This window comes from Cebus imitator, unplaced genomic scaffold, assembly GCF_001604975.1.
Source record: "Cebus imitator isolate Cc_AM_T3 unplaced genomic scaffold, Cebus_imitator-1.0 Scaffold242, whole genome shotgun sequence".
Classification (NCBI taxonomy): domain Eukaryota; kingdom Metazoa; phylum Chordata; class Mammalia; order Primates; family Cebidae; genus Cebus; species Cebus imitator.
In genome coordinates this window covers 1,297,125-1,319,054 of record NW_016107557.1, presented here as the reverse complement: position 1 = coordinate 1,319,054, position 21,930 = coordinate 1,297,125, and the positions used below count along the sequence as shown (strand labels likewise).

The 21,930-nt window shown below is 39.6% G+C and overlaps 1 protein-coding gene across 1 annotated transcript in view; it reads left to right on the top strand.

Moving 5' to 3' along the window:
* The window catches only part of CEP192 (centrosomal protein 192), a 132,316-nt gene that overhangs the window by 55,998 nt on the left and 54,388 nt on the right, over positions 1-21,930 (top strand). Inside the window, exons 16-21 of the mRNA XM_037727845.1 lie at positions 7,825-8,650; positions 8,734-8,860; positions 11,546-11,717; positions 14,397-15,315; positions 16,214-16,362; positions 17,673-17,903. Coding sequence (XP_037583773.1) covers positions 7,825-8,650; positions 8,734-8,860; positions 11,546-11,717; positions 14,397-15,315; positions 16,214-16,362; positions 17,673-17,903 — 2,424 coding nt within the window. The remainder of the gene's footprint in view (positions 1-7,824; positions 8,651-8,733; positions 8,861-11,545; positions 11,718-14,396; positions 15,316-16,213; positions 16,363-17,672; positions 17,904-21,930) is intronic.

Sequence of the window (21,930 nt, the reverse complement as noted above, 5' to 3'; positions counted from 1 at the left end):
AGGCCTCTGTTCTGTTCCATTGGTCTGTATGTCTGTTTTGGTACCAGTACCATGCTGTTTTGCTTACTGTAGCCTTGTAGTATAGTTTGAAGTCCGATAGTTTGATGCTTCCCGCTTTGTAGTTTTTGCTTAGGATTGACTTGGCTATGTGGGCTCTATTTTGGTTCCATATGAAGTTTAAGGTGGTTTTTTCCAGTTCTATGAAGAAGGTCATTGGTAGCTTGATGGGGATAGTGTTGAATTTGTAAATTACTTTGGGCAATATGGCCATTTTCACGATACTGATTCCTCCTAACCATGAACATGGAACGTTTCTCCATCTGTTTGTGCCCTCTCTTATTTCGTTGAGCAGTGGTTTGTAGTTCTCCTTGAAGAGGTCCTTTACATTCCTTCTTAGTTGTGTTCCTAAGTATTTTATTCTCTTTGTAGCAATTGTGAATGTCAGTTCATTCTTGATTTGGCTCTTTTTAATTCTGTTATTGGTGTGGAGGAATGGTTGTGATTTTTGCCCATTGATTTTGTATCCTGAGACTTTGCTGAAGTTGCTTGTCAGTTTCAGGAGATTTTGGGCTGAGTCGATGGGGTCTTCTAGATATACAATCATGTCGTCTGCAAACAGAGACAATTTGACTTCCTCCTTTCCTATTTGAATACGCTTTATTTCTTTTCTTGCCTGATTGCTCTGGCTAGGACTTCCAGTACTATATTGAATAGGAGTGGTGAGAGAGGGCATCCTTGTCTAGAGCCAGATTTCAAAGGGAATGCTTCCAGTTTTTGCCCATTCAGTATGATATTGGCTGTTGATTTGTCATAAATAGCTTTTATTATTTTGAGATACATTCCATTGATACCTAGTTTATTGAGGGTTTTTAGCATAAAGGGCTGTTGAATTTTGTCAAAGGCCTTCTCTGCATTTATTGAGATAATCATGTGGTTTTTGTCTTTGGTTCCGTTTATGTGGTGAATTACGTTTATAGACTTGCGTATGTTGAACCACCCTTGCATTCCTGGGATGAAGTGTACTTGATCATGGTGGATAAGCTTTTTGATGTGCTGTTGCAATCGGTTTGCCACTGTCTTATTGAAGATTTTTGCTTCTATGTTCATCGTGGATATTGGCCTGAAGTTTTCTTTTCTTGCTGAGTCTCTGAGTCTCTGTGTTTTGGTATCAGGATGAATGTTGGTCTCATAAAATAATTTTGGAAGGATTTCCTCTTTTTGGATTGTTTGGAATAGTTTCAGAAGGAATGGTACCGGTTCATCTTTGTATGTCTGGTAGAATTCGGCTGTGAACCCGTCAGGACCTGGGATTTTTTTGCGTGGTAGGCTCTTAATTGCTGCCTCAACTTCTGCCATTGTTATTGGTCTATTTAGGGTTTCGGCTTCTTCCTCGTTTAGGCTTGGGAGGATGCAAATGTCCAGGAATTTATCCATTTCTTCCAGGTTTACTAGTTTATGTGCATAGAGTTGTTTGTAATGATCTCTGATGATGGTTTGTATTTCTGTAGAATCTGTGGTGATATCCCCTTTATCTTTTTTTATTGCATCTATTTGATTCTTTTCTTTTTTATTAATCTGGCTAGTGGTCTATTTTGTTGAGCTTTTTGTAAAACAGCTCCTGGATTTATTGATTTTTTTTGAAGGGTTTTTTGTGCCTCTATCTCCTTCAGCTCTGCTCTGATCTTAGTTATTTCTTGTCTTCTGCTAGGTTTTGAGTTTTTTTCATCTTGCTTCTCTAGCTCTTTCAATTTTGATGATAAGGTGTCGATTTTAGATCTTTCCTTCCTTCTTATGTGGGCATTTATTGCTATATATTTTACTCTAGAGACTGCTTTAAATGTGTCCCAGAGATTTTGGTATGTTGTATCTTCGATCTCATTGGTTTCAAAGAACATCTTTGTTTCTGCCTTCATTTCATTGTTTATCCAGTCAACATTCAAGATCCAGTTATTCAGTTTCCATGAAGCTGTGTGGTTCTGAGTTAGTTTCTGAATTTGAGTTCTAACTTGATAGCACTGTAGTCTGAGAGTCTGTTTGTTATGATTTCTGTTCTTTTATATTTGCTGAGGAGTGATTTACTTCCAATTATGTGGTCAGTTTTAGAGTAGGTGTGATGTGGTGCTGAGAAGAATGTATATTCTGTGTGTTTGGGGTGGAGAGTTCTGTCAATGTTTATTAGGTTTGCTTGGTCCAGGTCTGAGTTCAAGTCCTGGATATCCTTGTTAATTTTCTGTCTTTTTGATCTGTCTAATATTGACAGTGGGGTGTTAAAGTCTCCTACTATTATTGTGTGGGAGTCTAAGTCTTTTTAAATCATTAAGAACTTGTTTTATGTATCTGGGTGCTCCTGTATTGGGTCCATATATATTTAGGATCGTTAGCTCTTCTTGTTGCGTTGATCCTTTTAGCATTATGTAGTGTCCTTCTTTGTCTCTTTTGATCTTTGTTGGTTTAAAGTCTATTTTATCAGAGACAAGAATTGCAACTCCTGCTTTTTTTTGCTCTCCATTTGCTTAGTAAATCTTCCTCCATCCCTTTATTTTGAACATTTGTGTATGATTGCATGTGAGATGGGTTTCCTGGATACAGCACACCGATGGGTTTTGGCTTTTTATCCTGTTCTCCAGTCTGTCTTTTGATTGGGGCATTTAGCCCATTTACATTTTGGGTTAATATTGTTATGTGTGAATTTGATACTGCCATTTTGATGCTAGCTGGCTGTTTTGCCCGTTAGTTGATGCAGTTTCTTCATTGTGTTGATGCTCTTTACCATTTGGTATGTTTTTGGAGTGGCTGGTACTGGTTGTTCCTTTGTATGTTTAGTGCTTCTCTCAGGAGCTCTTGTAAAGCAGGTCTGGTGGTGATGAAATCTCTGAGTAATTGCTTGTTTGTAAAGGATTTTATTTCTCCTTCACTTGTAAAGCTTAGTTTGGCTGGATATGAAATTCTGGATTGAAACTTTTTTTCTTTAAGGATGGTGAATATTGGCCCCCACTCTCTTCTGGCTTGCAGGGTTTCTGCTGAGAGATCTGCTGTGAGTCTGATGGGCTTCCCTTTGTGGGTAACCCGACGTTTCTCTCTGGCTGCCCTTAGCATTTTCTCCTTCATTTCAACCCTGATGAATCTGATGATTATGTGAGTTGACGTTGCTGTTCTTCAGGAATACCTTTGTGGTGTTCTCTGTATTTCCTGGACTTGGATATTGGCCTGCCTTGCTAGGTTGGGGAAGTTTTCCTGGATAATATCCTTTTGCAGCTTGGATTCATTCTCTCCGTCACATTCAGGTACCCCTATCAAACGCAGATTAGATCTTTTCACATAGTCCCATATTTCTTGGAGACTTTGTTCATTTCTTTTTACCCTTTTTTCTTTAATCTTGCCTTCTCATTTTAATTCATTGAGTTCATCTTCGACCTCTGATAACCTTTCTTCTGCTTCGTCAATTCAGCTTTTGAAACTTGTGTATGCTTCGCGAAGTTCTCGTGCTGTGTTTTTCAGCTCCATCAATTCACTTATATTCCTCTCTAAGCTGTTTATTCTCGTTAGCATTTCATCGAATCGTTTTTCAAGGTTCTTAGTTTCTTTGCATTGGGTTAGAACATGTTCTTTTAGCTCAGATAAGTTTCTTATTACCCACCTTCTGAAGCATGTTTTTGTCAATTCATCACATTCATTCTTCATATAGTCTTGTTCCCTTGCTGGTGAGGAGTTGTGATTCCTTGGAGGAGGAGAGGCGTTCTGTTTTGGGGTGTTTTTATCCTTTGTGTGCTGGTTTCTTCCCATCTTTGTGTATTTATCCACCTGTCGTCTTTGTAGTTGTTGACTTTCAGATTGGGTCTCTGAGTGGACGTTCTGTTTGTTGATGATGAAGTTATTTCTGTTTCTTAGTTTTCCTCCTAACAGTCTGGCCCCTCTGCTGTAGGACTGCTGAGGTCCACTCCAGGCCCTGCTTGCCTGGGCTTCACCTGCAGCAGCTGCAGAACAGTAAGGGTTGCTGCAAGTTTCTTCTTTTGCTATCTTTGTCCCAGAAGGATACCTGCCAGATGTCAGTCTGAGCTCTCCTTTATGAGGTGACTCTTTGGATATCTGGGGGTCAGGGAGCTGCTTGAAGAGACAGTCTGTCCTTTATAGGAGCTCAAGTGCTGAGCTGTGAGCTCTGTTGTTCATTCAGAGCTGCTGGGCAGGTACGTTTAAGTCTGCTGTAGCAGAACTCATAAACGCCTTTCTTTTCTTCCCCAGGTGCTGTCCCAGGGACTTAGGGCTTTATTTATAAGTTTTTGTTGTGCTTCTGCCTTCTTTCAGGGCTGCTGTGCCCAGCAAGGAGGCAGCCTAGTCACAGTCTGTCTGCAGAGGCTTTGCTGAGCTGCTGTGGGCTCCGCCCAGCTTCCATGTGAACTTCCCTGCAGTCCCTCCACGCTTTTGCTGGGAGCTGCAATCCCGAGCTGCTCCTAATCGGCCATCTTGGATCAGTCTCCTATGCTGTTATTTCAGTTACATAGATTTTAAAATCTCCCACCATGATTGTGGATTTGTTCATTAATCATTATAGGCATATTAACATTTGCTTTAAATGTTTGAAGCTATAGTCTTAGGTGTATACAAATTGTGCGTAAAACTTGTTGCATTAAATTCTTCATAAAATTATTTTGGTGCCTAAAAATTGTTCTTGCTGACAAAAATTCAAATCCTTTATTGAGCATGTCTCCCTCAGTCTGTAGTAATAATTTTTTCCTAAATCTAGTCTGACATTAACAATATCAATACCAGCTTTCTTTGGTTAGTGTTAGCATGTTATATTCTGACTATTATTTTACTTTTAATCTTTCTATATCCTAATATTTTAGATGTTATAGGGACATGCTGTTGGATTTTGCTTTTTAAGCAGTCTGGCCGTGTTATTAGGCTGTTTTTTGCATTGCTATAAAGAAATACCTGAGATTGGATAATTTATAAAGAAAATTGGTTTAATTGGCTCACAATTTTGTGTTCTATACAGGGGAAGTGTAGTGTAGGCAGCTGCTTGGCTTCTGGGGAGGCCTCAGTTAGCTTGTAATCATGGCAGAAGGTGAAGCGGGACCAGGCATGTCACATGGCCAAAGCAAGGATGGGGAAGGAGCCACACACTTACAGCCAGATTTTGGGAAAGCTCACTCACTACCACTAGGTAACACCAGACCATGAGGGGTCCACCCCTATGACCTAAACACCTCCCCGCTAGCCCTCCTCCAACACTAGGGATTACATCTCAAGGTGAGATTTGGAGGGGACATCCAAACTATATCACAGTCTTTCTACTTACACTTAATGGAATTCCCAGCACATGGGGGTTTGAATCTGCTTACTTTATTTGCTTTTTATTTTTTTCACCTAGATTTTGTTCTTTTTCTTTAGGCATTCTTTGAGATTGTTGAAGGGTTTTATATGATTCCAATTTTCTCTGTTGATTTGGTAATTATATATACTATTTTAATGATTACTCAAATAATTATAAACTGTGCCTTGGCTTACTGATATTTAGTAAAAATTCTTCATTTACTTTGTCTTATTTGGCATCCCAAGGATCACAAAATACTCAATTTACTCCAGACTTAAAAGCTTTTCTTGTTTTATGTTTTATCTCTGTATTTAAACCTTACAAGACATGATGATGATTTATAAATAACCAATATATATTTCTGATCTTTCATCTGAGATTAGTTTTCTTTTTAAAGAATATCCCTACTTTTTTTTTTTTTTTTTTTTATGTAAGGGACTGGTGATAATGAATTTTCTGTTTGTTGTCGCTCTAAAATGTTTTTATTTCCCTGTTATTCTTGATGTGTCTTGATGTGTATTTTTGCTTGCTATAGAATTGTTAGGAGTAACTTTTAGCACTTTGAATGTATTTTTTTCATGTCATTTCATTTCAAAAGTTGGCTATCAGTCTTTTGTTATTTTCTCTTTGATTTTTATCCATTTTACTGCGATGTGCTTGGGTAGCTTTTGTTTTACTTTACAGTTTAGAGGAGAAATCATTGAAATAATTTGAGGCTAAGGGAGATGATATCTTCCAGACTGGATTTATGTCTCCTTCTGATAGGGAGCACGGTACACTAGCAATTGCAGATCACTTTAATTCATTTACTGGACTTGAGCTGATTGGAGCTGAGCCTCATCCATATGAGAACCAGTCAGATGTTGGTTTACCTTTACTGCTGCGTGTATCCCTTTGTGGTCTCATCCCAAAGCATGAATGTTTTACTTTGATGTCTTTCTTTCTCTCTCTCTCTCTCTCTCTCTCTCTCTCTCTCTCTCTCTCACACACACACACACACACACACACACACACTGAACCCACCCCAATACCAGTATTTCATTGACAGATTCAGTTTTTATACCTGTATTCCCACAAGAATAGCTTTGTTTAGCCTTTTCTTGAAGGAGCAGATACCCTTAGGGAACAGCATCCCCAATGTTGGGCTTACCTCTCTGGGTTACTTTTTTCTCTTAAATTTTGGCCCCATAAATTTACACTGCTTTTTATTATTTCATTTATTTTTTATTTTATTTACACTGCTTTTTAAGCTTGCTAGTGCTTTCAAAGAGATGTTTTTGAATACACTGTTCTGTTCTAATTGTTCTTAGTAAGAGGCTGGTTTACATTACCTAGTCTGCTGTTAACTAGAGACAGAATTTTTAACATGTGTTTTTTTGTTGTTGTTAGTTTTATGTTTTTTAACTGTTATGCTCATTTCATTTTTTTACTCATGATTCCTGTTTATGTCTTGCTTATAAATAATTCTAACAGTTGAATGAAATTACTAAGAATTATACTTGTTATCACAATAACTCAGTTTTTTAATCTTAGTATCTTAAATTTTGGATTAAAATTATTTGATTTAGTTTTACCATGTCATTCCTGATGATTTTTTTAAAATAAACAATAATCCATTTTATAAATAACCTGGTACTATATAGTTAAAGTTGATAGCAGCTGTCTTTTTCATTAGGATATTTAGCTGGTATACCCTTAATTTTTTTGTTGCTGTTAAATCCTACATCATGCTTATAAAGATCAAATGAATACAGTAGACCCCTCTTTTTCACAGTTTTCCTTTCTGCAGTTTTAGTTACCTATGGTCAACTGTGGCACAAAAATATTCAATGAAAAATTCCAGAAATAGTTTATAAGTTTCAAATTATATGTCATTCTTAGTAGCATGATGGAATCTTCCCACCACCTCGCTCCATCCTGGTGGGATGTGAGTCTTTCTTTTGTCCAACTTCTCCACCCGTATTCACTTGTTGCCCATTAGTCATTTAGTAACGTTTGGTGATCAGATCAACTCCAGTGATACCGCAGTGCGTGTATTCAAGCCACTCTTATTTTGTAATGGCCCCAAAGTGCAAGAGTAGTGTTGCTGGCAATTTGGATACACCAAAGCACTGTCAAGTGCTTCCTTCAAGTGAAAAGGTAAAAGTTCTCGACTTAATAAGGAAAGAAAAAAAAATATGCTGAAGTTGCTGAGGTCTGTGGTAAAAATGAACCTTCTTCATGTGAAATTGCAAAGAAGGACAGAGAAATTTATGCTTCACACTCCAAACTGCAAAAGTTCTAGCCACAGTGAGTGATAAGTGCTTAGTTAAGATGGAAAAGGCATTACATTTTTGGGTAGAAGATAGGAACAGAAACATGCCCTGATTGACGACAGTTGGAGTTGGTGCTATCTGAGATTTCAGGTATCCACTTGGGGTTGAAATGCATTTCCCAGTGATAATGGAGGACTACTGAATGTTGATGAAACTAGGGTAAATTTATCTAATGTTTAATTTTCTTACATCTAGGACAATTTCTTCATGAACAACAAACCCCAAAGATACCAAGACAAGCTACCAGATAGTGGTGATTCTATGCTTAGGATCAGCACTATTGCTTCAGCCATCACAGAGGCATCAGTTAATGCTGATCCTTCCCAACTTGCTGCTATGATCAAGGCACTTTCAAATAAAACCAGAGACAAGACTTTTCAGGAAGATGAGAAACTAAAGGACTGTTCTCATGTGTGTCATTTCTTACCTAATGATTTAGAAAAAAGTAATGGATCCAATGCATTTGATATGGAGAAATATCTTAGAAAAACAGAAATTAGTAGATTTGAAAATGGAATGGAAAACTTTTCAAGGGCTGGTATATCTGATATTTGGGATTTATCTTTGCCCAAAGAACCAACTGCTCAAGATATTCATACAGTGGATGTAAGTGCTACTAGTATAAGTATGAGGGAACCAGAAGAAAACACAGCAGCTGTTGTTCATGTTGAAAATGGGGAGAGTGAGAACCAAGAGTCATTTAGAACTATAAACTTTTCAAATTCACTTACAAATATGAGAGAGAATGGCAGTGCAATAGTTGATGTGAAGACATGTTCCATTGACGACAAATTAGCAGATGTTGGTAACAGTGAAAAAGCCACCTCAATTTCTACTCCATCTGATAGTTATTCATCAGTGAAGAACCCCAGCATAACATCCCTTTGTCTGTTAAAAGACTGTGAAGAAATACGAGATAATAGAGAAAATCAGAGGCAGAATGAGTGTGTCACTGAAACAAGCAGCAGTGAAAAGCATGTGACTTTTGAAAACCATTGCATAGTCTCACCTAAAAATAGCGGTAAGTGTATGAGTTATTGGTCACATTCGTAAAATTACAAAGTTTATTTTCTCTTCTCACTGGAAAATACTCCCATCTGATAGATTTGAAAAAGACCTCTCCTGAGCATGGTGGACGTGGCTCAGAGGATGAACAGGAGAGCTTCAGACCTTCCACATCACCACTGAGTCATTCTTCTCCTAGTGAAATGTCCGGAACAAGTTCATCAGGGTAAGTGTGTACCTTCTTTTTTAAAAATTAAAAATACGTGCTAAGTATAGGAAATTGGAAAACAGTGTAAAGAAGAAAAATTATTCATCTGTGCATTCATCTCTCAAAGATAATTCTTGTAAGCTGTGAATTTCTTTCCAGCTATTTTTCTGTGCAAATTTTTGTACACTGCCTTTTTTTCACTCATTGTAACAATTATTCAATGAATTTAAAAGAAAACTAGTAATGTTACATACTGCATAATGGATCTGTCATGGTTCATTTGATACTTCTGGTGAGCACTTTGTATCTTAACTGTTTTGCTATCTACATGATATTGGGATGAATAACTGTTCATAAAATTTTAATTTTATGAATGTCTTTTGTGGCTTTATAAGAAATCTTTTATATGTTTATAGAAAGAGTCTAATAAATGGAAAATTTTGCCTAACCAGTGAAATTAACAAAAATGTTAAATGTAGCTTTGATTTCTTTCAAAATACTGGATTTCAAAGATATCTATTAACTATTTCCCAAGCTGCCATTAAAATTTTTCATATTCATCTGAAGCAACATGGTAATGGTGCTAATTATCAGTGGAGAGCTTAGGTCTTTCTCTGACTCCTTATGGATGTCTCAGTTTCACTTTCATATACAACGTCACTTCTTGTTTAATAGTTAATTGCATTTTATTTTTATTTATTTATTTTTTTTTTTTGAGAGGGAGTCTCGCTTGTGGTCCAGGCTGGAGTGCAGTGGCGCGGTTTCAACTCACTACAACCTCTGCCTCCTTGGTTCAAGTGATTCTCCTGCCTCAGTCTCCCAAGTAGCTGGGACCACAGGCACGTGACACCATACCTGGGTAATTTTTGTATTTTTAGTAGAGATGGGGTTTCACTATGTTGACCAGGGTGATCTCAAACTCTTGACTTCAGGTGATCCACCTGCCTTGGCCTCCCAAAGTGCTGGGATTACAGGCATGAGCTACTACACCCGGCCTGCATATTTTAGCAGATATATTACTGGTCACTCAGCCCAAAGCAAATTTGAAGATCATGTGGCCGTGACATGGCATAGTATGTTTAAAGTCTTTGGCTTATACATTCTTCTCTTATGTTTCTTATAGGTATTGCTTTATTGTCTCTATGGAAGACTAGAGGGATATATGAGACTAGGCTGATTTCTTTTTGCCTTTGAATTGACTTGATCTTTTTGCAAGTTTTTGCCCAAATTCTTTATTTTTCGTCTAATAATTTTTTAAGGCTATATCTCTGTGTTGATTCTTCATTATTACTTTGGTATATCATACAATATGCCCCCTCTTTTATTTTGCATGTGTTCTTGCAGTTCACTTTTCATTATTTGAGGAAATTTTACCTAAACGCACTTGTTCTTGTTAACCAAAGAAGTCAAACTAATACAGCACATCATCCAGTGACTCAGAACATTTTCCGTGCTATATCATGCTGTGTCTGTGTGTGTATGTGTATGCATGTGCATGCACGTGTCCATGTGCATACAGAAACCCATGTAGGTACATGTCATGCAGAAGCTAAAGAAGCCCTGAATCAATTTGGTTAGTAATACTTTGTTGCCATTGGTTAGAAACTTACTAAGTGGTATTTTGACACCATCTTGATTTGGGACTTTTTAAAAGTTCAGAATACAAATGTGAATTTTCTGTATATGTCCATTGCCTAGCTGAATATTCTGAACTTTGTACAAAAAAGAAAGATGGTGGAATCCAGTCAAGTGAAGGGCTGAATTGAAGTTAACTGGCAGAGCATAGGTGTGGAGACTGTTTCCAAAGGTGGCTTGACACTTACTTCCTATCCCCTGTGCTCTTTTACACTGTGACTTTGCAGCTTCTCCTCAAGAGGTGCAGTCTCTTTTCTCCTCCTTGCCCCTCAGCCCTATGAAAGGTGCTAATGAACAGAATAATGAGGAAGTAACCCTGGTGTATGTGTAGATAGGGGTGGGACTCACTATTTGTCGCTTTCTGATCTTTTCATTTTACGTTTTATTGCAGGGACATCTGTCTGAGCCACAGCTAGAACAACATGCTTTTGAATGGTCGCATAGTGTTGTATTGCATGTCTGTCCTCTGATTTTTGTAGTTTACTTCCTCCTGTGTGATTTAAGATTTCCCACTTATTATCCACAGTGAAGTGATGACATGTCCTTTTTGCGAAGTCTTTATATTTATCATTAATTTTTTTTCCTCAGGATAAATTCCTAGATGTAGAATGTCTGAGTCAAGAAGCCTTTGATATGTACCGCTTAATTGCTCAACCAAAAGTTGTGCCACTTGATAGTCTCATAGTGGTGTGTGACCATTTCCATTTCTTTGCACTTATCTGTGTGATTTTTTTTTCCTCTTTGCTCTTTGAGGGTGGGAATTCTTGAATGCTTCTTTTCATTTCCCTATATCAGATACTCAGCAGATTTTTATAGAATGAATATCTAACATTGCTGTGTGTCTTTATATGGTATTTGTTAATGAAAATGCCACAATACATTTTATAGTAGCTAAACAGATGCTTCATTCAGTGGGAATATCCTTTACAATTTTAGATAATTAATTTTAAACATTGGATTTGTGATTGAGTTATTTGCAAGATTATAGGCACATAGGAATGATTTTTTGCTAATATAGATAGCTGGAGGACTGGAGAATTCCTGATGTGAGCTACTCTTCTTTTTCAGATGCACGTTAGAGACCTTTGGTTCAGCAGCTCAGCAGCAGCAGCCTCCCTGTGAGCAGGAATTGTCTCTCTTGGCCTGCTCGCCTGCTGGTATGAGCAGGCTGACGTATGTGTCCCAACCAGAGAGCTCCTATCCTACCACAACCACAGATGATGGCCTGGAGGACTGCAAGGTGGGCAGCCACTTGGATTATTTATTACTAAGGCTGTCAACTCGTAAAGTATTACAGATGTTTGATTCAGACTACAGTTCAAGCCTGTAAAACTTCTGTTTCTCTTTTACCTTTAAAATGATTATTGTATGTGTACACATATTAAATACCTACTCATGCTGGTAGTCACAGAGGTACAGATATTTTAGGGTCTGCCCTCAAAGAGCTCTGTCTGGCAAGGCACATTGTGTAATGAAGTGCACCATGCTGCTCACATACTATGGGGACTCAGAAGGTGGGGGTTGGAAGTCTGATTGCCTGGAGGGTGCTTCAGCAAAGGTTTTTGGCAGGAATAAATACACTGAAGCCATACTCTGCAGGACTGCTAGGAGTTAGGCAGAGAGGAAGCAGAGTTAACACACGGGGAGGTGGAGAGTTGTAAGATACACACTGCATCTGAGGTGCTCCAGGAAGTTTAGAATAGCCACAGTGACTCATGTCAGTAGGGAGAAGTAGATGAGGCTAGAAGAGGGGTGGCCAAACCGTGAACCGTGCTGATTTTAAAATATCAGGGTTTGAAGGCTTTTAAGCAGGTCACTGTCATGATCTGTTTTGATTTTGTTTTTTGTGTTTTTTAGAAATGGTCTTGTTCTGTCACCCAGGCTGGATTACGGTGACACGATTACAGCTCACTACAGCCTGGGACTCCTAGTCTCAGATGATCCTCCTGCCCCAGCCTCCCAAGTAGCTGGGATTACAGGTGTGCACTAATCACACCTAGCTAATTTTTAATTTTTTCGTAGAGACTGGGTCTTGTTATGTTCCTCATGCTGATCTTGTACTCCTGGGCTCAGGTGTTCCTTCTGCCTTGGCCTCTCGAGTAGCTGGGTCTATAGGTGCCCACCACCACACCTGGCTAATTAAAAAAATTTTTTTTGCTAGAGACAGGGTCTTGCTATGTTGCCAGGGCTGGTCTTGAACTCCTGGCCTCAAGTGATCTTCTTGCCTTAGCCTCCCAAAGTGTTGGGATTACAGGCATGAGCCACCAAGCCGAGGCTGGTTTGATGTTTTAAAAGCTCACTTCAACAGCAGTGAAGAAGGAGGGATCAGGAGGAACAAAATTAAAATCGGAGATTTGTCATGAGACCACTGTAGTGGTTCAGGCAAGATACAGTGCTCACTTAGGCCAAGGCAATAGCAGTGGGGATAGAATAGAAGATCAGAGAGATTTATGTGGGAGTAGCTAGTGTTACCTGTTTTTGTGTGTGTATGTTGTGGATGTGAAAGTGTTCAGTTTTTTAATGAGCTAACTATGACTGCTGTGGGTATGCTGCATAGTCCTTTTCCACCAAGCTACTGAAGAATTACTGAATACACAGCATAGTGTTAGAGCATTACACTCTTTTCTTTGATAGCTGTCTTTTTCACGTTGTTGTTGATATTGAGTCTGCATACTCTTAACGTAGTGGTTGAGCGCTGGGCTATCGTGTCAGATAACTTATCTTCTGCCTCCTCAGACAGATTACTAAACTTCCCTCAAAACCTGTTTCTTCATCTGTAAGGAGGAATAGTATGTGAGGGCAGTGCTGGTCACCTAGTAAGTCACCACTGGATACATATTGTTATTATTAATTGGCAAATAATACAGTCTTTGTGTCTTAGTGTCTTTATTTCTGAAGCTTTGGCCAGGAGAAATTTATAAACCAAGTACCAAAGCAGTCAGTGAAGGTTACATCTATCTAGTCTCCAAATTTCAGCTGGTCCAACCCACAGAGCTGTAGGTGTTACTCCTCAGGTTATGTATTATGTACAAAGAAATAAGTGTGGACATTTACTGGGATTGTTAATTTCATGCTTCATAGAACCACAAAAGTTTAGAAATGGGAGAGGGCTTAGAACACATAAAAGTTAACATCTTTGGCTGGGCTTGGTGGCTCACACCTGTAATCCCAGCACTTTGGGAGGCTGAGGTGGGCGGATCACCTGAGGTCAAGAGTTCAAGACCATCCTGGCCAACATGGTGAAACCCCATCTCTACTAAAATACAAAAAAATTAGCAGGGCGTGGTGGCAGGTGCCTGTAATCTCAGCTACTTGGGAGGCTGAGGCAGGAGAATGGCTTGAACCCGGGAGGTGGTGGTTGCAGTGAGCTGAGGTTGCGCCATTGCGCTCCAGCCTGGGCAACAGGAGCAAGACTCCATCTCAAAAAATCAAAACAAAAAAAAGTTAACATCTTTGAATCTTCAAGCTTAGGCAGCAGCATGGACAGATGGTGGGATGGGGCCCTGCTAGCCTACTAAGCTAATGCCTGACCTCAAGGTTGTTATTTCAAACTTGCTTGCCCCCCCCCCAACTCATTCATTACTAATTTATTCAGATTTTTATTGTAAAGTTTACACAAATCCCTTAAATCTTAGAAAACTTATTAGACCTGATTCTTTATCTGTGTAAAATTTTCAGATATACTTAGCGTATATCTCCTATTTATTTTATTATAATTCTTTTTACAAAACAACAAACACAAATTTTCTAATGTAAGCCTGCATTTCACAACTGCAAGACTACTTTTTTTGTGTAAATGAATTTTCAAAGAGAAACTTCATGGACATCTCTTTGTTACTTGAGCTTATACCAGCATAGTTTCTAATTGTTATATTAAGTTTATCTGTGGATTATTAAAAATAAATTTTGTTGCACTCAGAGTGATATCACCAGCGAGTTGAGCACCACAATTATTCAAGCCAGTCCAGCCCCATTGGAGGAACGGGATATGGAAAAATTGAGAGAAAAAGTTCCATTTCAGAATAGAGGGAAAGGAACATTGTCATCTATTATCCAGAACAACTCTAATACTAGAAAAGCAACTGAAACTACTTCTCTGAGTAGCAAGCCTGAATATGTGAAACCTGACTTTAGATGGAGTAAAGATCCTTCCTCCAAAAGTGGAAATCTGTTGGAAACCAGTGAGGTAGATTTGACATCAAACCCTGAGGAATTGGACCCAATCAGGCTGGCTCTCCTGGGCAAGTCAGGTCTGAGCTGTCAGGTGGGGTCAGCCACATCACACCCTGTGTCCTGTCAGGAGCCTGTAGATGGTGATCGAAGAATAATTCCTAAAGATATGTCAACTGCTAGCCATGAGTTCAGTGGCCGGGTTTCTCATCAGACCACCTCTGAAAGCCAGTGCGCTCCTATTCCCACAAGCACAGTTCATGGTTCTGTGACTGACATGCGGAGCATGCCTGCTGCTCTGCATGCAGTCTTGATGCAACCCTCTCTCAGCACAGCTCCCTTCGCTCAGCAGTATTTGGGAACTCTCCCTTCAGCTGGAAGTGCCGCCTTGCCTCAGTGCCATGCTGGCAGTGCCACAGTCTGTGGCTTCTCAGGAGGCCTTCCCTATCCAGCTGTTGGAGGAGAGCCTGTGCAGAACTCAGTGGCTATGGGAATTTGTCTAGGACCAAATATCAGCTCTGGATGGATGGGTACCTCTTCCGTCTGTAACCCATATTGTAAATCCTTAAATGAGAACCTGCTAAGCACAGCAAAACCTTTCCCTGTGCCGTCTGTTGGTACGAACTGTGGAACTGAACCATGGGATTCAGGAATGACATCAGGATTGGGTAAGATGCTTTTTCTCTGTTATTGTTGCTTGCTATTATTTTCTCAAATGATACCACAAAGCTAGTTTGTTTCAAGGAGTTACCGGTTAGCATTAATTCTTTGTAAGTTTTGTGTTTCTTCCTAAACTGAGAACACCATAATATATTTCCGTGCAAGGATCCCTGAAGTTGGCTTAGAAAAAACGTTGCACTATGCAGGTGACAGGCTGCATATGACTTTGTCTTCTTTGTCTCTCTTTTGTTCTGCCATTGCAGTTTTATGGTTATTTCACATAGGAAATAGCAGTTAAGAGTTGAATGCCAGAATGAGTGAGCGCTTCCACCTGTGAGTCTCTGGGTGGCTGTTGTGGTGGAGAGGCAGCACTCAGGTGTGTCTATGGGGCAGCTTCTCTCTTGCTGACCGTCACTCTGCCTGCCGAGCTGGTAGCTGTGCTTTTCCTGACATGGTACACACTGCAACTGGGGTGCTGTCTTCTCTGCCCTCTGGAGCACCTATGTGAGGATGTTGGAAGATAGGTGGTATTGTTAAAATCTGATAGGTGTCCACATCTGGAAAGAGCCTCTGGAGTTTGTTTGTTTTTAGCATAAGCAGTGACATGATTTATCAGAGAAAGGGAAGAGATTGCTTACAGGCACTAACCTCAAAGAATTGATTAACTGTAATTGCGAGCTTGATCCAATTTTAATTTTCTTTTCCTGAGCTGGATGGAAGCAGGACAAAATTGTTGGCAGGCCTCTGAGGCTCATGCAACGTCAAGGACTCCATCTGGAGCGCTTTGACTCTAGCTCTGAAGTGTAAACAGGCCATCTTATAAACTCATTGCCATTTAACAGATTTGGCTTATAATCAGGGGTTTGCTGTAACTTGCATTTTTGACTGTGTTTTATTCTCACCCAGGGAGTGTCCGAGTGCCTGAGGAGTTGAAGCTTCCTCATGCCTGCTGTGTCGGGATCGCTTCCCAGACCCTCCTCAGTGTGCTCAACCCAACGGACCGTTGGCTGCAAGTCAGCATTGGGGTCCTCAGCGTTTGTGTTAATGGTGAAAAGGTAGTTTTCTGTGTCTTTCTCATTTAACCTAACAGTTGCATTGTGATTAGGTGCTTGATTTCCCCTGACACAGTCATTGCCATGGCATCTTTTTCTCAGGCCCCTTTTGTTCTAGTGCTTATAGAGTGTAGAGTGAAACAGTATGTTTTGCATTTTCCATCATTTTTTAGTATTTACATTTTATTGTTATTTATTTGTAAAATCCTATAAATTTGCTTTTAGTGTTATTTAAATCATTAAAAGCACTGAGTTTGTGGTTGCTACTTGTTAGTTTTGTTAAAGGTGATTGAATATAAGGTAACTACAATTTTTTTTTAAAAAAAGGAAAGCAGTTACTCTTGGAGCTTATGGCTTCATTTGGCAAGGGGAGTCTTTTTGACTAATTTATTTGATGATTTTCTTACATGAGCTTTTGAAATACCTGGAAATGCAGTTTTAATATGAATTCTTGTGACAGAGGCCTCTTACATAATCAACTACAGCTGCTATAATTCTAGACTCTAAATCTTCTCTCCTGGTTACAGTGACCATTCAAATATCGATGAGTAGGGAGGGGATGTATATGGTCAGCCGCTGTTTTGAAATATCCCAGTTTTACGACCGTTGCTTGCGAACCAGCATTGGTGGATGTGTTTCCTCTTCCCTTGTGCCTCTTAGTGGCCATTGTTTGCCTGGTAAAATAAGATTGCCTCCCCACAATCTTGGCTTTTCCCCTCTACTTCAAGTCCTCAGGTTAGATGAAAAGCCGGTGATTGAAGGAAAGGGTTGAGGGTGGAAGGCGGGCTGTGGAGACTTTCTAGGGGCATCTTAGAGTCTGTGAATGAAGCAGTGTTGTCTTTGGAAGTGGGGAGTAGAAAAGAAGATCCCCATTGACAGTGAGGAGGGAGGACAGCTGGAGTTGTCACTGCAATCTAGGTGGGGTCAGGGCTGTGGGACCACAGCGATTGGCCTGACTCTTCCCCCCCACCCCCCGTTCGGCATTGTGTGTCCTAGAGAGATTTAGAGGGCTATGAAAGAGTGACCCTCGTCAGTGCCCTTTTTAAGACAACTGAGGGTACAGGTCAATATGTCTGCTTGGAGATGGACTGGGGAGACAGACTTGGTGCAGCAAGAACATACAACTTGTGAAGCATTTGACACATTGTACTTTAGAGACCACGAGTGACAAGGTTTTGACATTTCTGAGGAGATAATAAATGTCTAAATTTGGCAGTTTGATTGATTAGGAAAAAGGAATCTTAAACTAGGTAATTCTACTTGATTTTCAGTGTGAAGCCATTAATAACAAACTTTGTGGCTCTTGTTTGAAGGTGGATCTTTCAACACATCATTGTTTAGTTTTCAAGAATAAAGTCATCATAAGACCTCATGCCACAGAAGAGATAAAAGTGCTTTTTATACCATCCAGTCCTGGGGTTTTCAGATGCACATTCAGTGTTGCTTCTTGGCCATGTTCAACAGATGCTGAGACTATCGTACAGGCGGAAGCTTTGGCCAGCACCGTCACTCTCACTGCCGTTGCCGAGAGTCCTGCTATTGAGGTATCTGTTTGTAAATGAGTCATTGTCATACCTGGCGTTTTAAAGAAGACTGTTTAACCGTAGAAGTAAAATTTGGGGAAAAGAAATTTGTGAACAAAAATGCTACAAAAGTAGTTTCAAGCTAAACTTTGTTTCTCAATGTCTTTTTATTCCAAAATTTAAAATTATTTTTAGTTTTACAGAAACACAAGTATACTTGCTAAGATGTCTATAAAGCAGAGTATAAGGTTAAACACTATTTTCCAACTGATTTCCATTGTTTAATTAGATGTGCACTTAGCAACATGCCAGTGGTTCATATTCTTTTTATATTTCTGCACCTGGAGATTATTTGCTGGCTAGAAAAGTTTCCCTTCTCCAGTCTCCTATTTTCTGGAAGCTAAAGAAATTAGGTCTAGCCAAGTTGGGATAGTAAATGGTCATTGGATTATATGCTCATTTAGGATGATGGTTCTCAACCCTGGCTGCACATTGGAATAATACTGGGGTTTTTTAAATGTACCCCAATACCTGAGTCCCACATAGACTGACTAAATCAGAGTGAGGGAGGGGGTGGCTACCTCTCGGTAATTTTTAAATCTTCCCAGATGATTACAAAACAGCCTTAGTTAACAACCACCGCTTTACAAGAGCTGTCTCCTCTTAGTTGATAGTGAAATCAGAACTAATATACTGAATGAAATTAAGGAATGTGGGAGGGAGAGATGGGGGGGTGCAGGACAGCGGAAAAGCAGAACAGGTCTTGATACAGTAATGGGTCACTTAACAGGGATATGCCCTGAGAAATGTGTCCTTAGGCAATTTTGTCATTGTGTAAATATCACAGAGTGTACATACACCAACCTAGATGGCATAGCCTTCTACACACCTAGACTATCTGGGAAAGTCCATTGTTCCTAGGCTATGCACCATTGTTACCATATAGCTTGTTACTGTACTTAATACTGTAGGCAGCTGTAACACAATGGTAAGTATTTCTATATCTAAACATAGAAACGGTACAGAAAAAATGCATTATCAAAGATTTTAAAATGGTACATCTTATAGGGCACTTACTAGAGGACTAGAAGTTGCTCTCGGTAAGTCAGTGATGAGTGAATGTAAAGGCCTAGGACATTACTGTACACTCTTGTAGACATTATAAACACTGTACATTTAGGCTACACCAAATTCATAAAAGTATAATTATACTATGATGTTATGATGGCTATGATATCACTAGGTGTTAGGAATTTTCCATCTCCATTATAATCTTATGGGACCACTGTCTTGTATACAGTCCATCATTGACCAAAACATCATTATGTAGGATGTGACTTTTAACTAACTTTAAAAGTTAGTTGATTTCAGCTGGGCACTGGCACACATCTGTCAAGGTGGGTGGGTTGCTTGAGCCCAGTAGTTCAAGACCAGCCTGGGCAACATAGTGAGACTTTGTCTCTACACAAAATTTTAAAAATTAGCTGGGTGTAGTGGTGCATGCTTGTGATGCCAACTCCTCCAGAAGCTAAGGTGGGAGGATCACTTGAACTCAGGAGTTTGAGGCTATCATAAGCTGTAATCACACCACTGCACTCTAGCCTGGGCAACAGAGCAAGACCCAACCTCAAAAAGAAAAATATTATTTGATTTCCTAACATATGAGTTGAATTTAACATATTTAGCTAACCACACTTAACAGGTGTACTGATGTCCTCCTAAAGTTAGTTAGTTGTTTCAAGCCAGGTGCAGTGGCTCATGCCTGTAATCCCAGCACTTTAGGAAGCCAAGGTGGGTGGATCACCTGAGGTTAGGAGTTTGAGACAAGCCTGACAACATGGCGAAACCCAGTCTCTACTAAAAATACAAAACTTAGTCAGGCTTGGTAGTGCATGCCTGTAATCCCACCTACTCAGGAGGCTGAGGCGGGAGAATTGCTTGAACCCAAGAGGCAGAGTTTACAGTGAGCTGAGATCACGCTATTACAATCCACCCTGGATGACAGAGCGAGACTGTGTCTCAAAAAAAATAATTAGTTGTTTTATTCCACAAAGCTGTAACTGTGACTTGCAATTTAGAGGTGGGTGTTCGGGATGAAGGACAGGGCAGCTACTCTGGGAGACTGGTGAGAATCATAGGGTTTTCCTCATAGTACACGTTCTTCAGGGGAATGCTTAGTAACCTAACTTAACAACTTTATTTTCTTATGGGCGTGAAGGAGGAAATCAATTGTAAATGTTCTCATAAACTTTTTTCACGTTTTAGTATTCCTGTACCCTTATGTTGTTATCTGCACATGTTAAAAACTTTTAGTGATCTTTTCTTTTTTGCGTAAGTGCCATTTTATATACTTCTCAGTCAGCTCTGCTCTGCTTGCCCTTCACTAGGTCAGGGTTTTTCAGCATTAACCCTATTGGTATTTTGGGCTAGAAAATTCTTTGAGGGTGGAGAGGGCTGTCTCCAGCAGTATAGGATGTTTAGCAGTGTCCCTGGCCTCTACTCACTGGATGTCAGTAATACCCCTTACCCCACTGTGATAACCATAACGTCTCCAAACAGGGTCAAGCCACCTCTGGTAGGAAGCACTGAGAACCGGTGCTATTAACTTCCTGCATTTCAATACATTCTACTATATTAGGCTGTTCAGCTTGCCCTTAAAGCTGCTTACCTTTCTGTAGCAGACATGATAAATCACCTCTATGCAATATTTGGCATTGTTGTGTCTCAAGCGGCTCGCATATAGCAATGGTGTTTGGTAGTGGAAGGCAGTGGTTCCCTACTGATATGCTCGTTGGAATCACCTGATGAATTTCAAAAACTACTGATGTATGTGTCTGAGCTATGAGTCCAACAAACAGACAAATTTGGGAACCACTGGTATAGGGAATAGTTCAGTGTTATTCAGGCCAGTTAACGCTGCCTTCTTGGAGGAGTGGAACTAGAGGAATTAGGCACTGATGGCTCAGCAGGATTTGATTACGGAACAACATTCCATATGAGACAGTGTTCAGGAATTATACACAGGCCATATGCATAGAAACTGTTAAATTACTTTCTCAACGTGAGAAAGGGGCTCCCAGTACATAATGCAAATGTTACAGTTTAAAGTATATGTACCGTTATTTTGGATAGATATTGCCAATTAGCTCTCTAACTTATATTTGCAGAAGAAATGTATGCAATACTGTTATTGCTAATGTTTGGTATTGTTAGATTTTTAAAAAAAAAATCATTCTGGAGTGGTATGTAATTTTTTGTATTCTTCATTTTTCTTTAAAATATTTTTGTGGGTACCTAAATAATTATATATATTTATCGGGTACATGAAATGTTTTGATGCAGACATGCAGTGTGATATAAGTACATCATGGAGAATAGGTTATCCCCTTAAGTATTTATCTTTTGTGTTACAAATAATCCAGTGATATTCTTCAAGTTATTTATTTATTGATTTATTTTTTAAATTTGTTTTATTGCATTTTAGGTTTTGGGGTACATGTGAAGAACATGCAAGATTGTTGCATAGGCACACACGTGGCAGTGTGATCTGCTGCTTTCCCCATCACCCACATCTAACACTTCTCCCCATGCTATCTCTCCCCAACTCCCCTACGCCCACTGTCCCTCCCCTATTTCCACCCAACAGACCCCAGTGTGTAGTGCTTCCCTCCCTGTGTCCATGTGTTCTCATTGTTCAACACCTGCCTATGAGTAAGAACATGCGGTGTTTGATTTTCTGTTCTTGTGTCACTTTGCTGAGAATGATGGTTTCCAGGTTCATCCATGTCCCTACAAAGGACGTGAACTCATCGTTTTTGATGGCTGCATAATATTCCATGGTGTATATGTGCCACATGTCCCCTGTCCAGTCTGTCATCGATGGGCATTTGGGTTGGTTCCAGGTCTTTGCTATTGTAAACAGTGCTGCAATGAAAATTCGTGTGCACGGTGTCCTTATAATAGAACAATTTATAATCCTTTGGATATATACCCAGTAATGGGATTGCTGGGTCAAATGGAATTTCTATTTCTAGGTCCTTGAGGAATC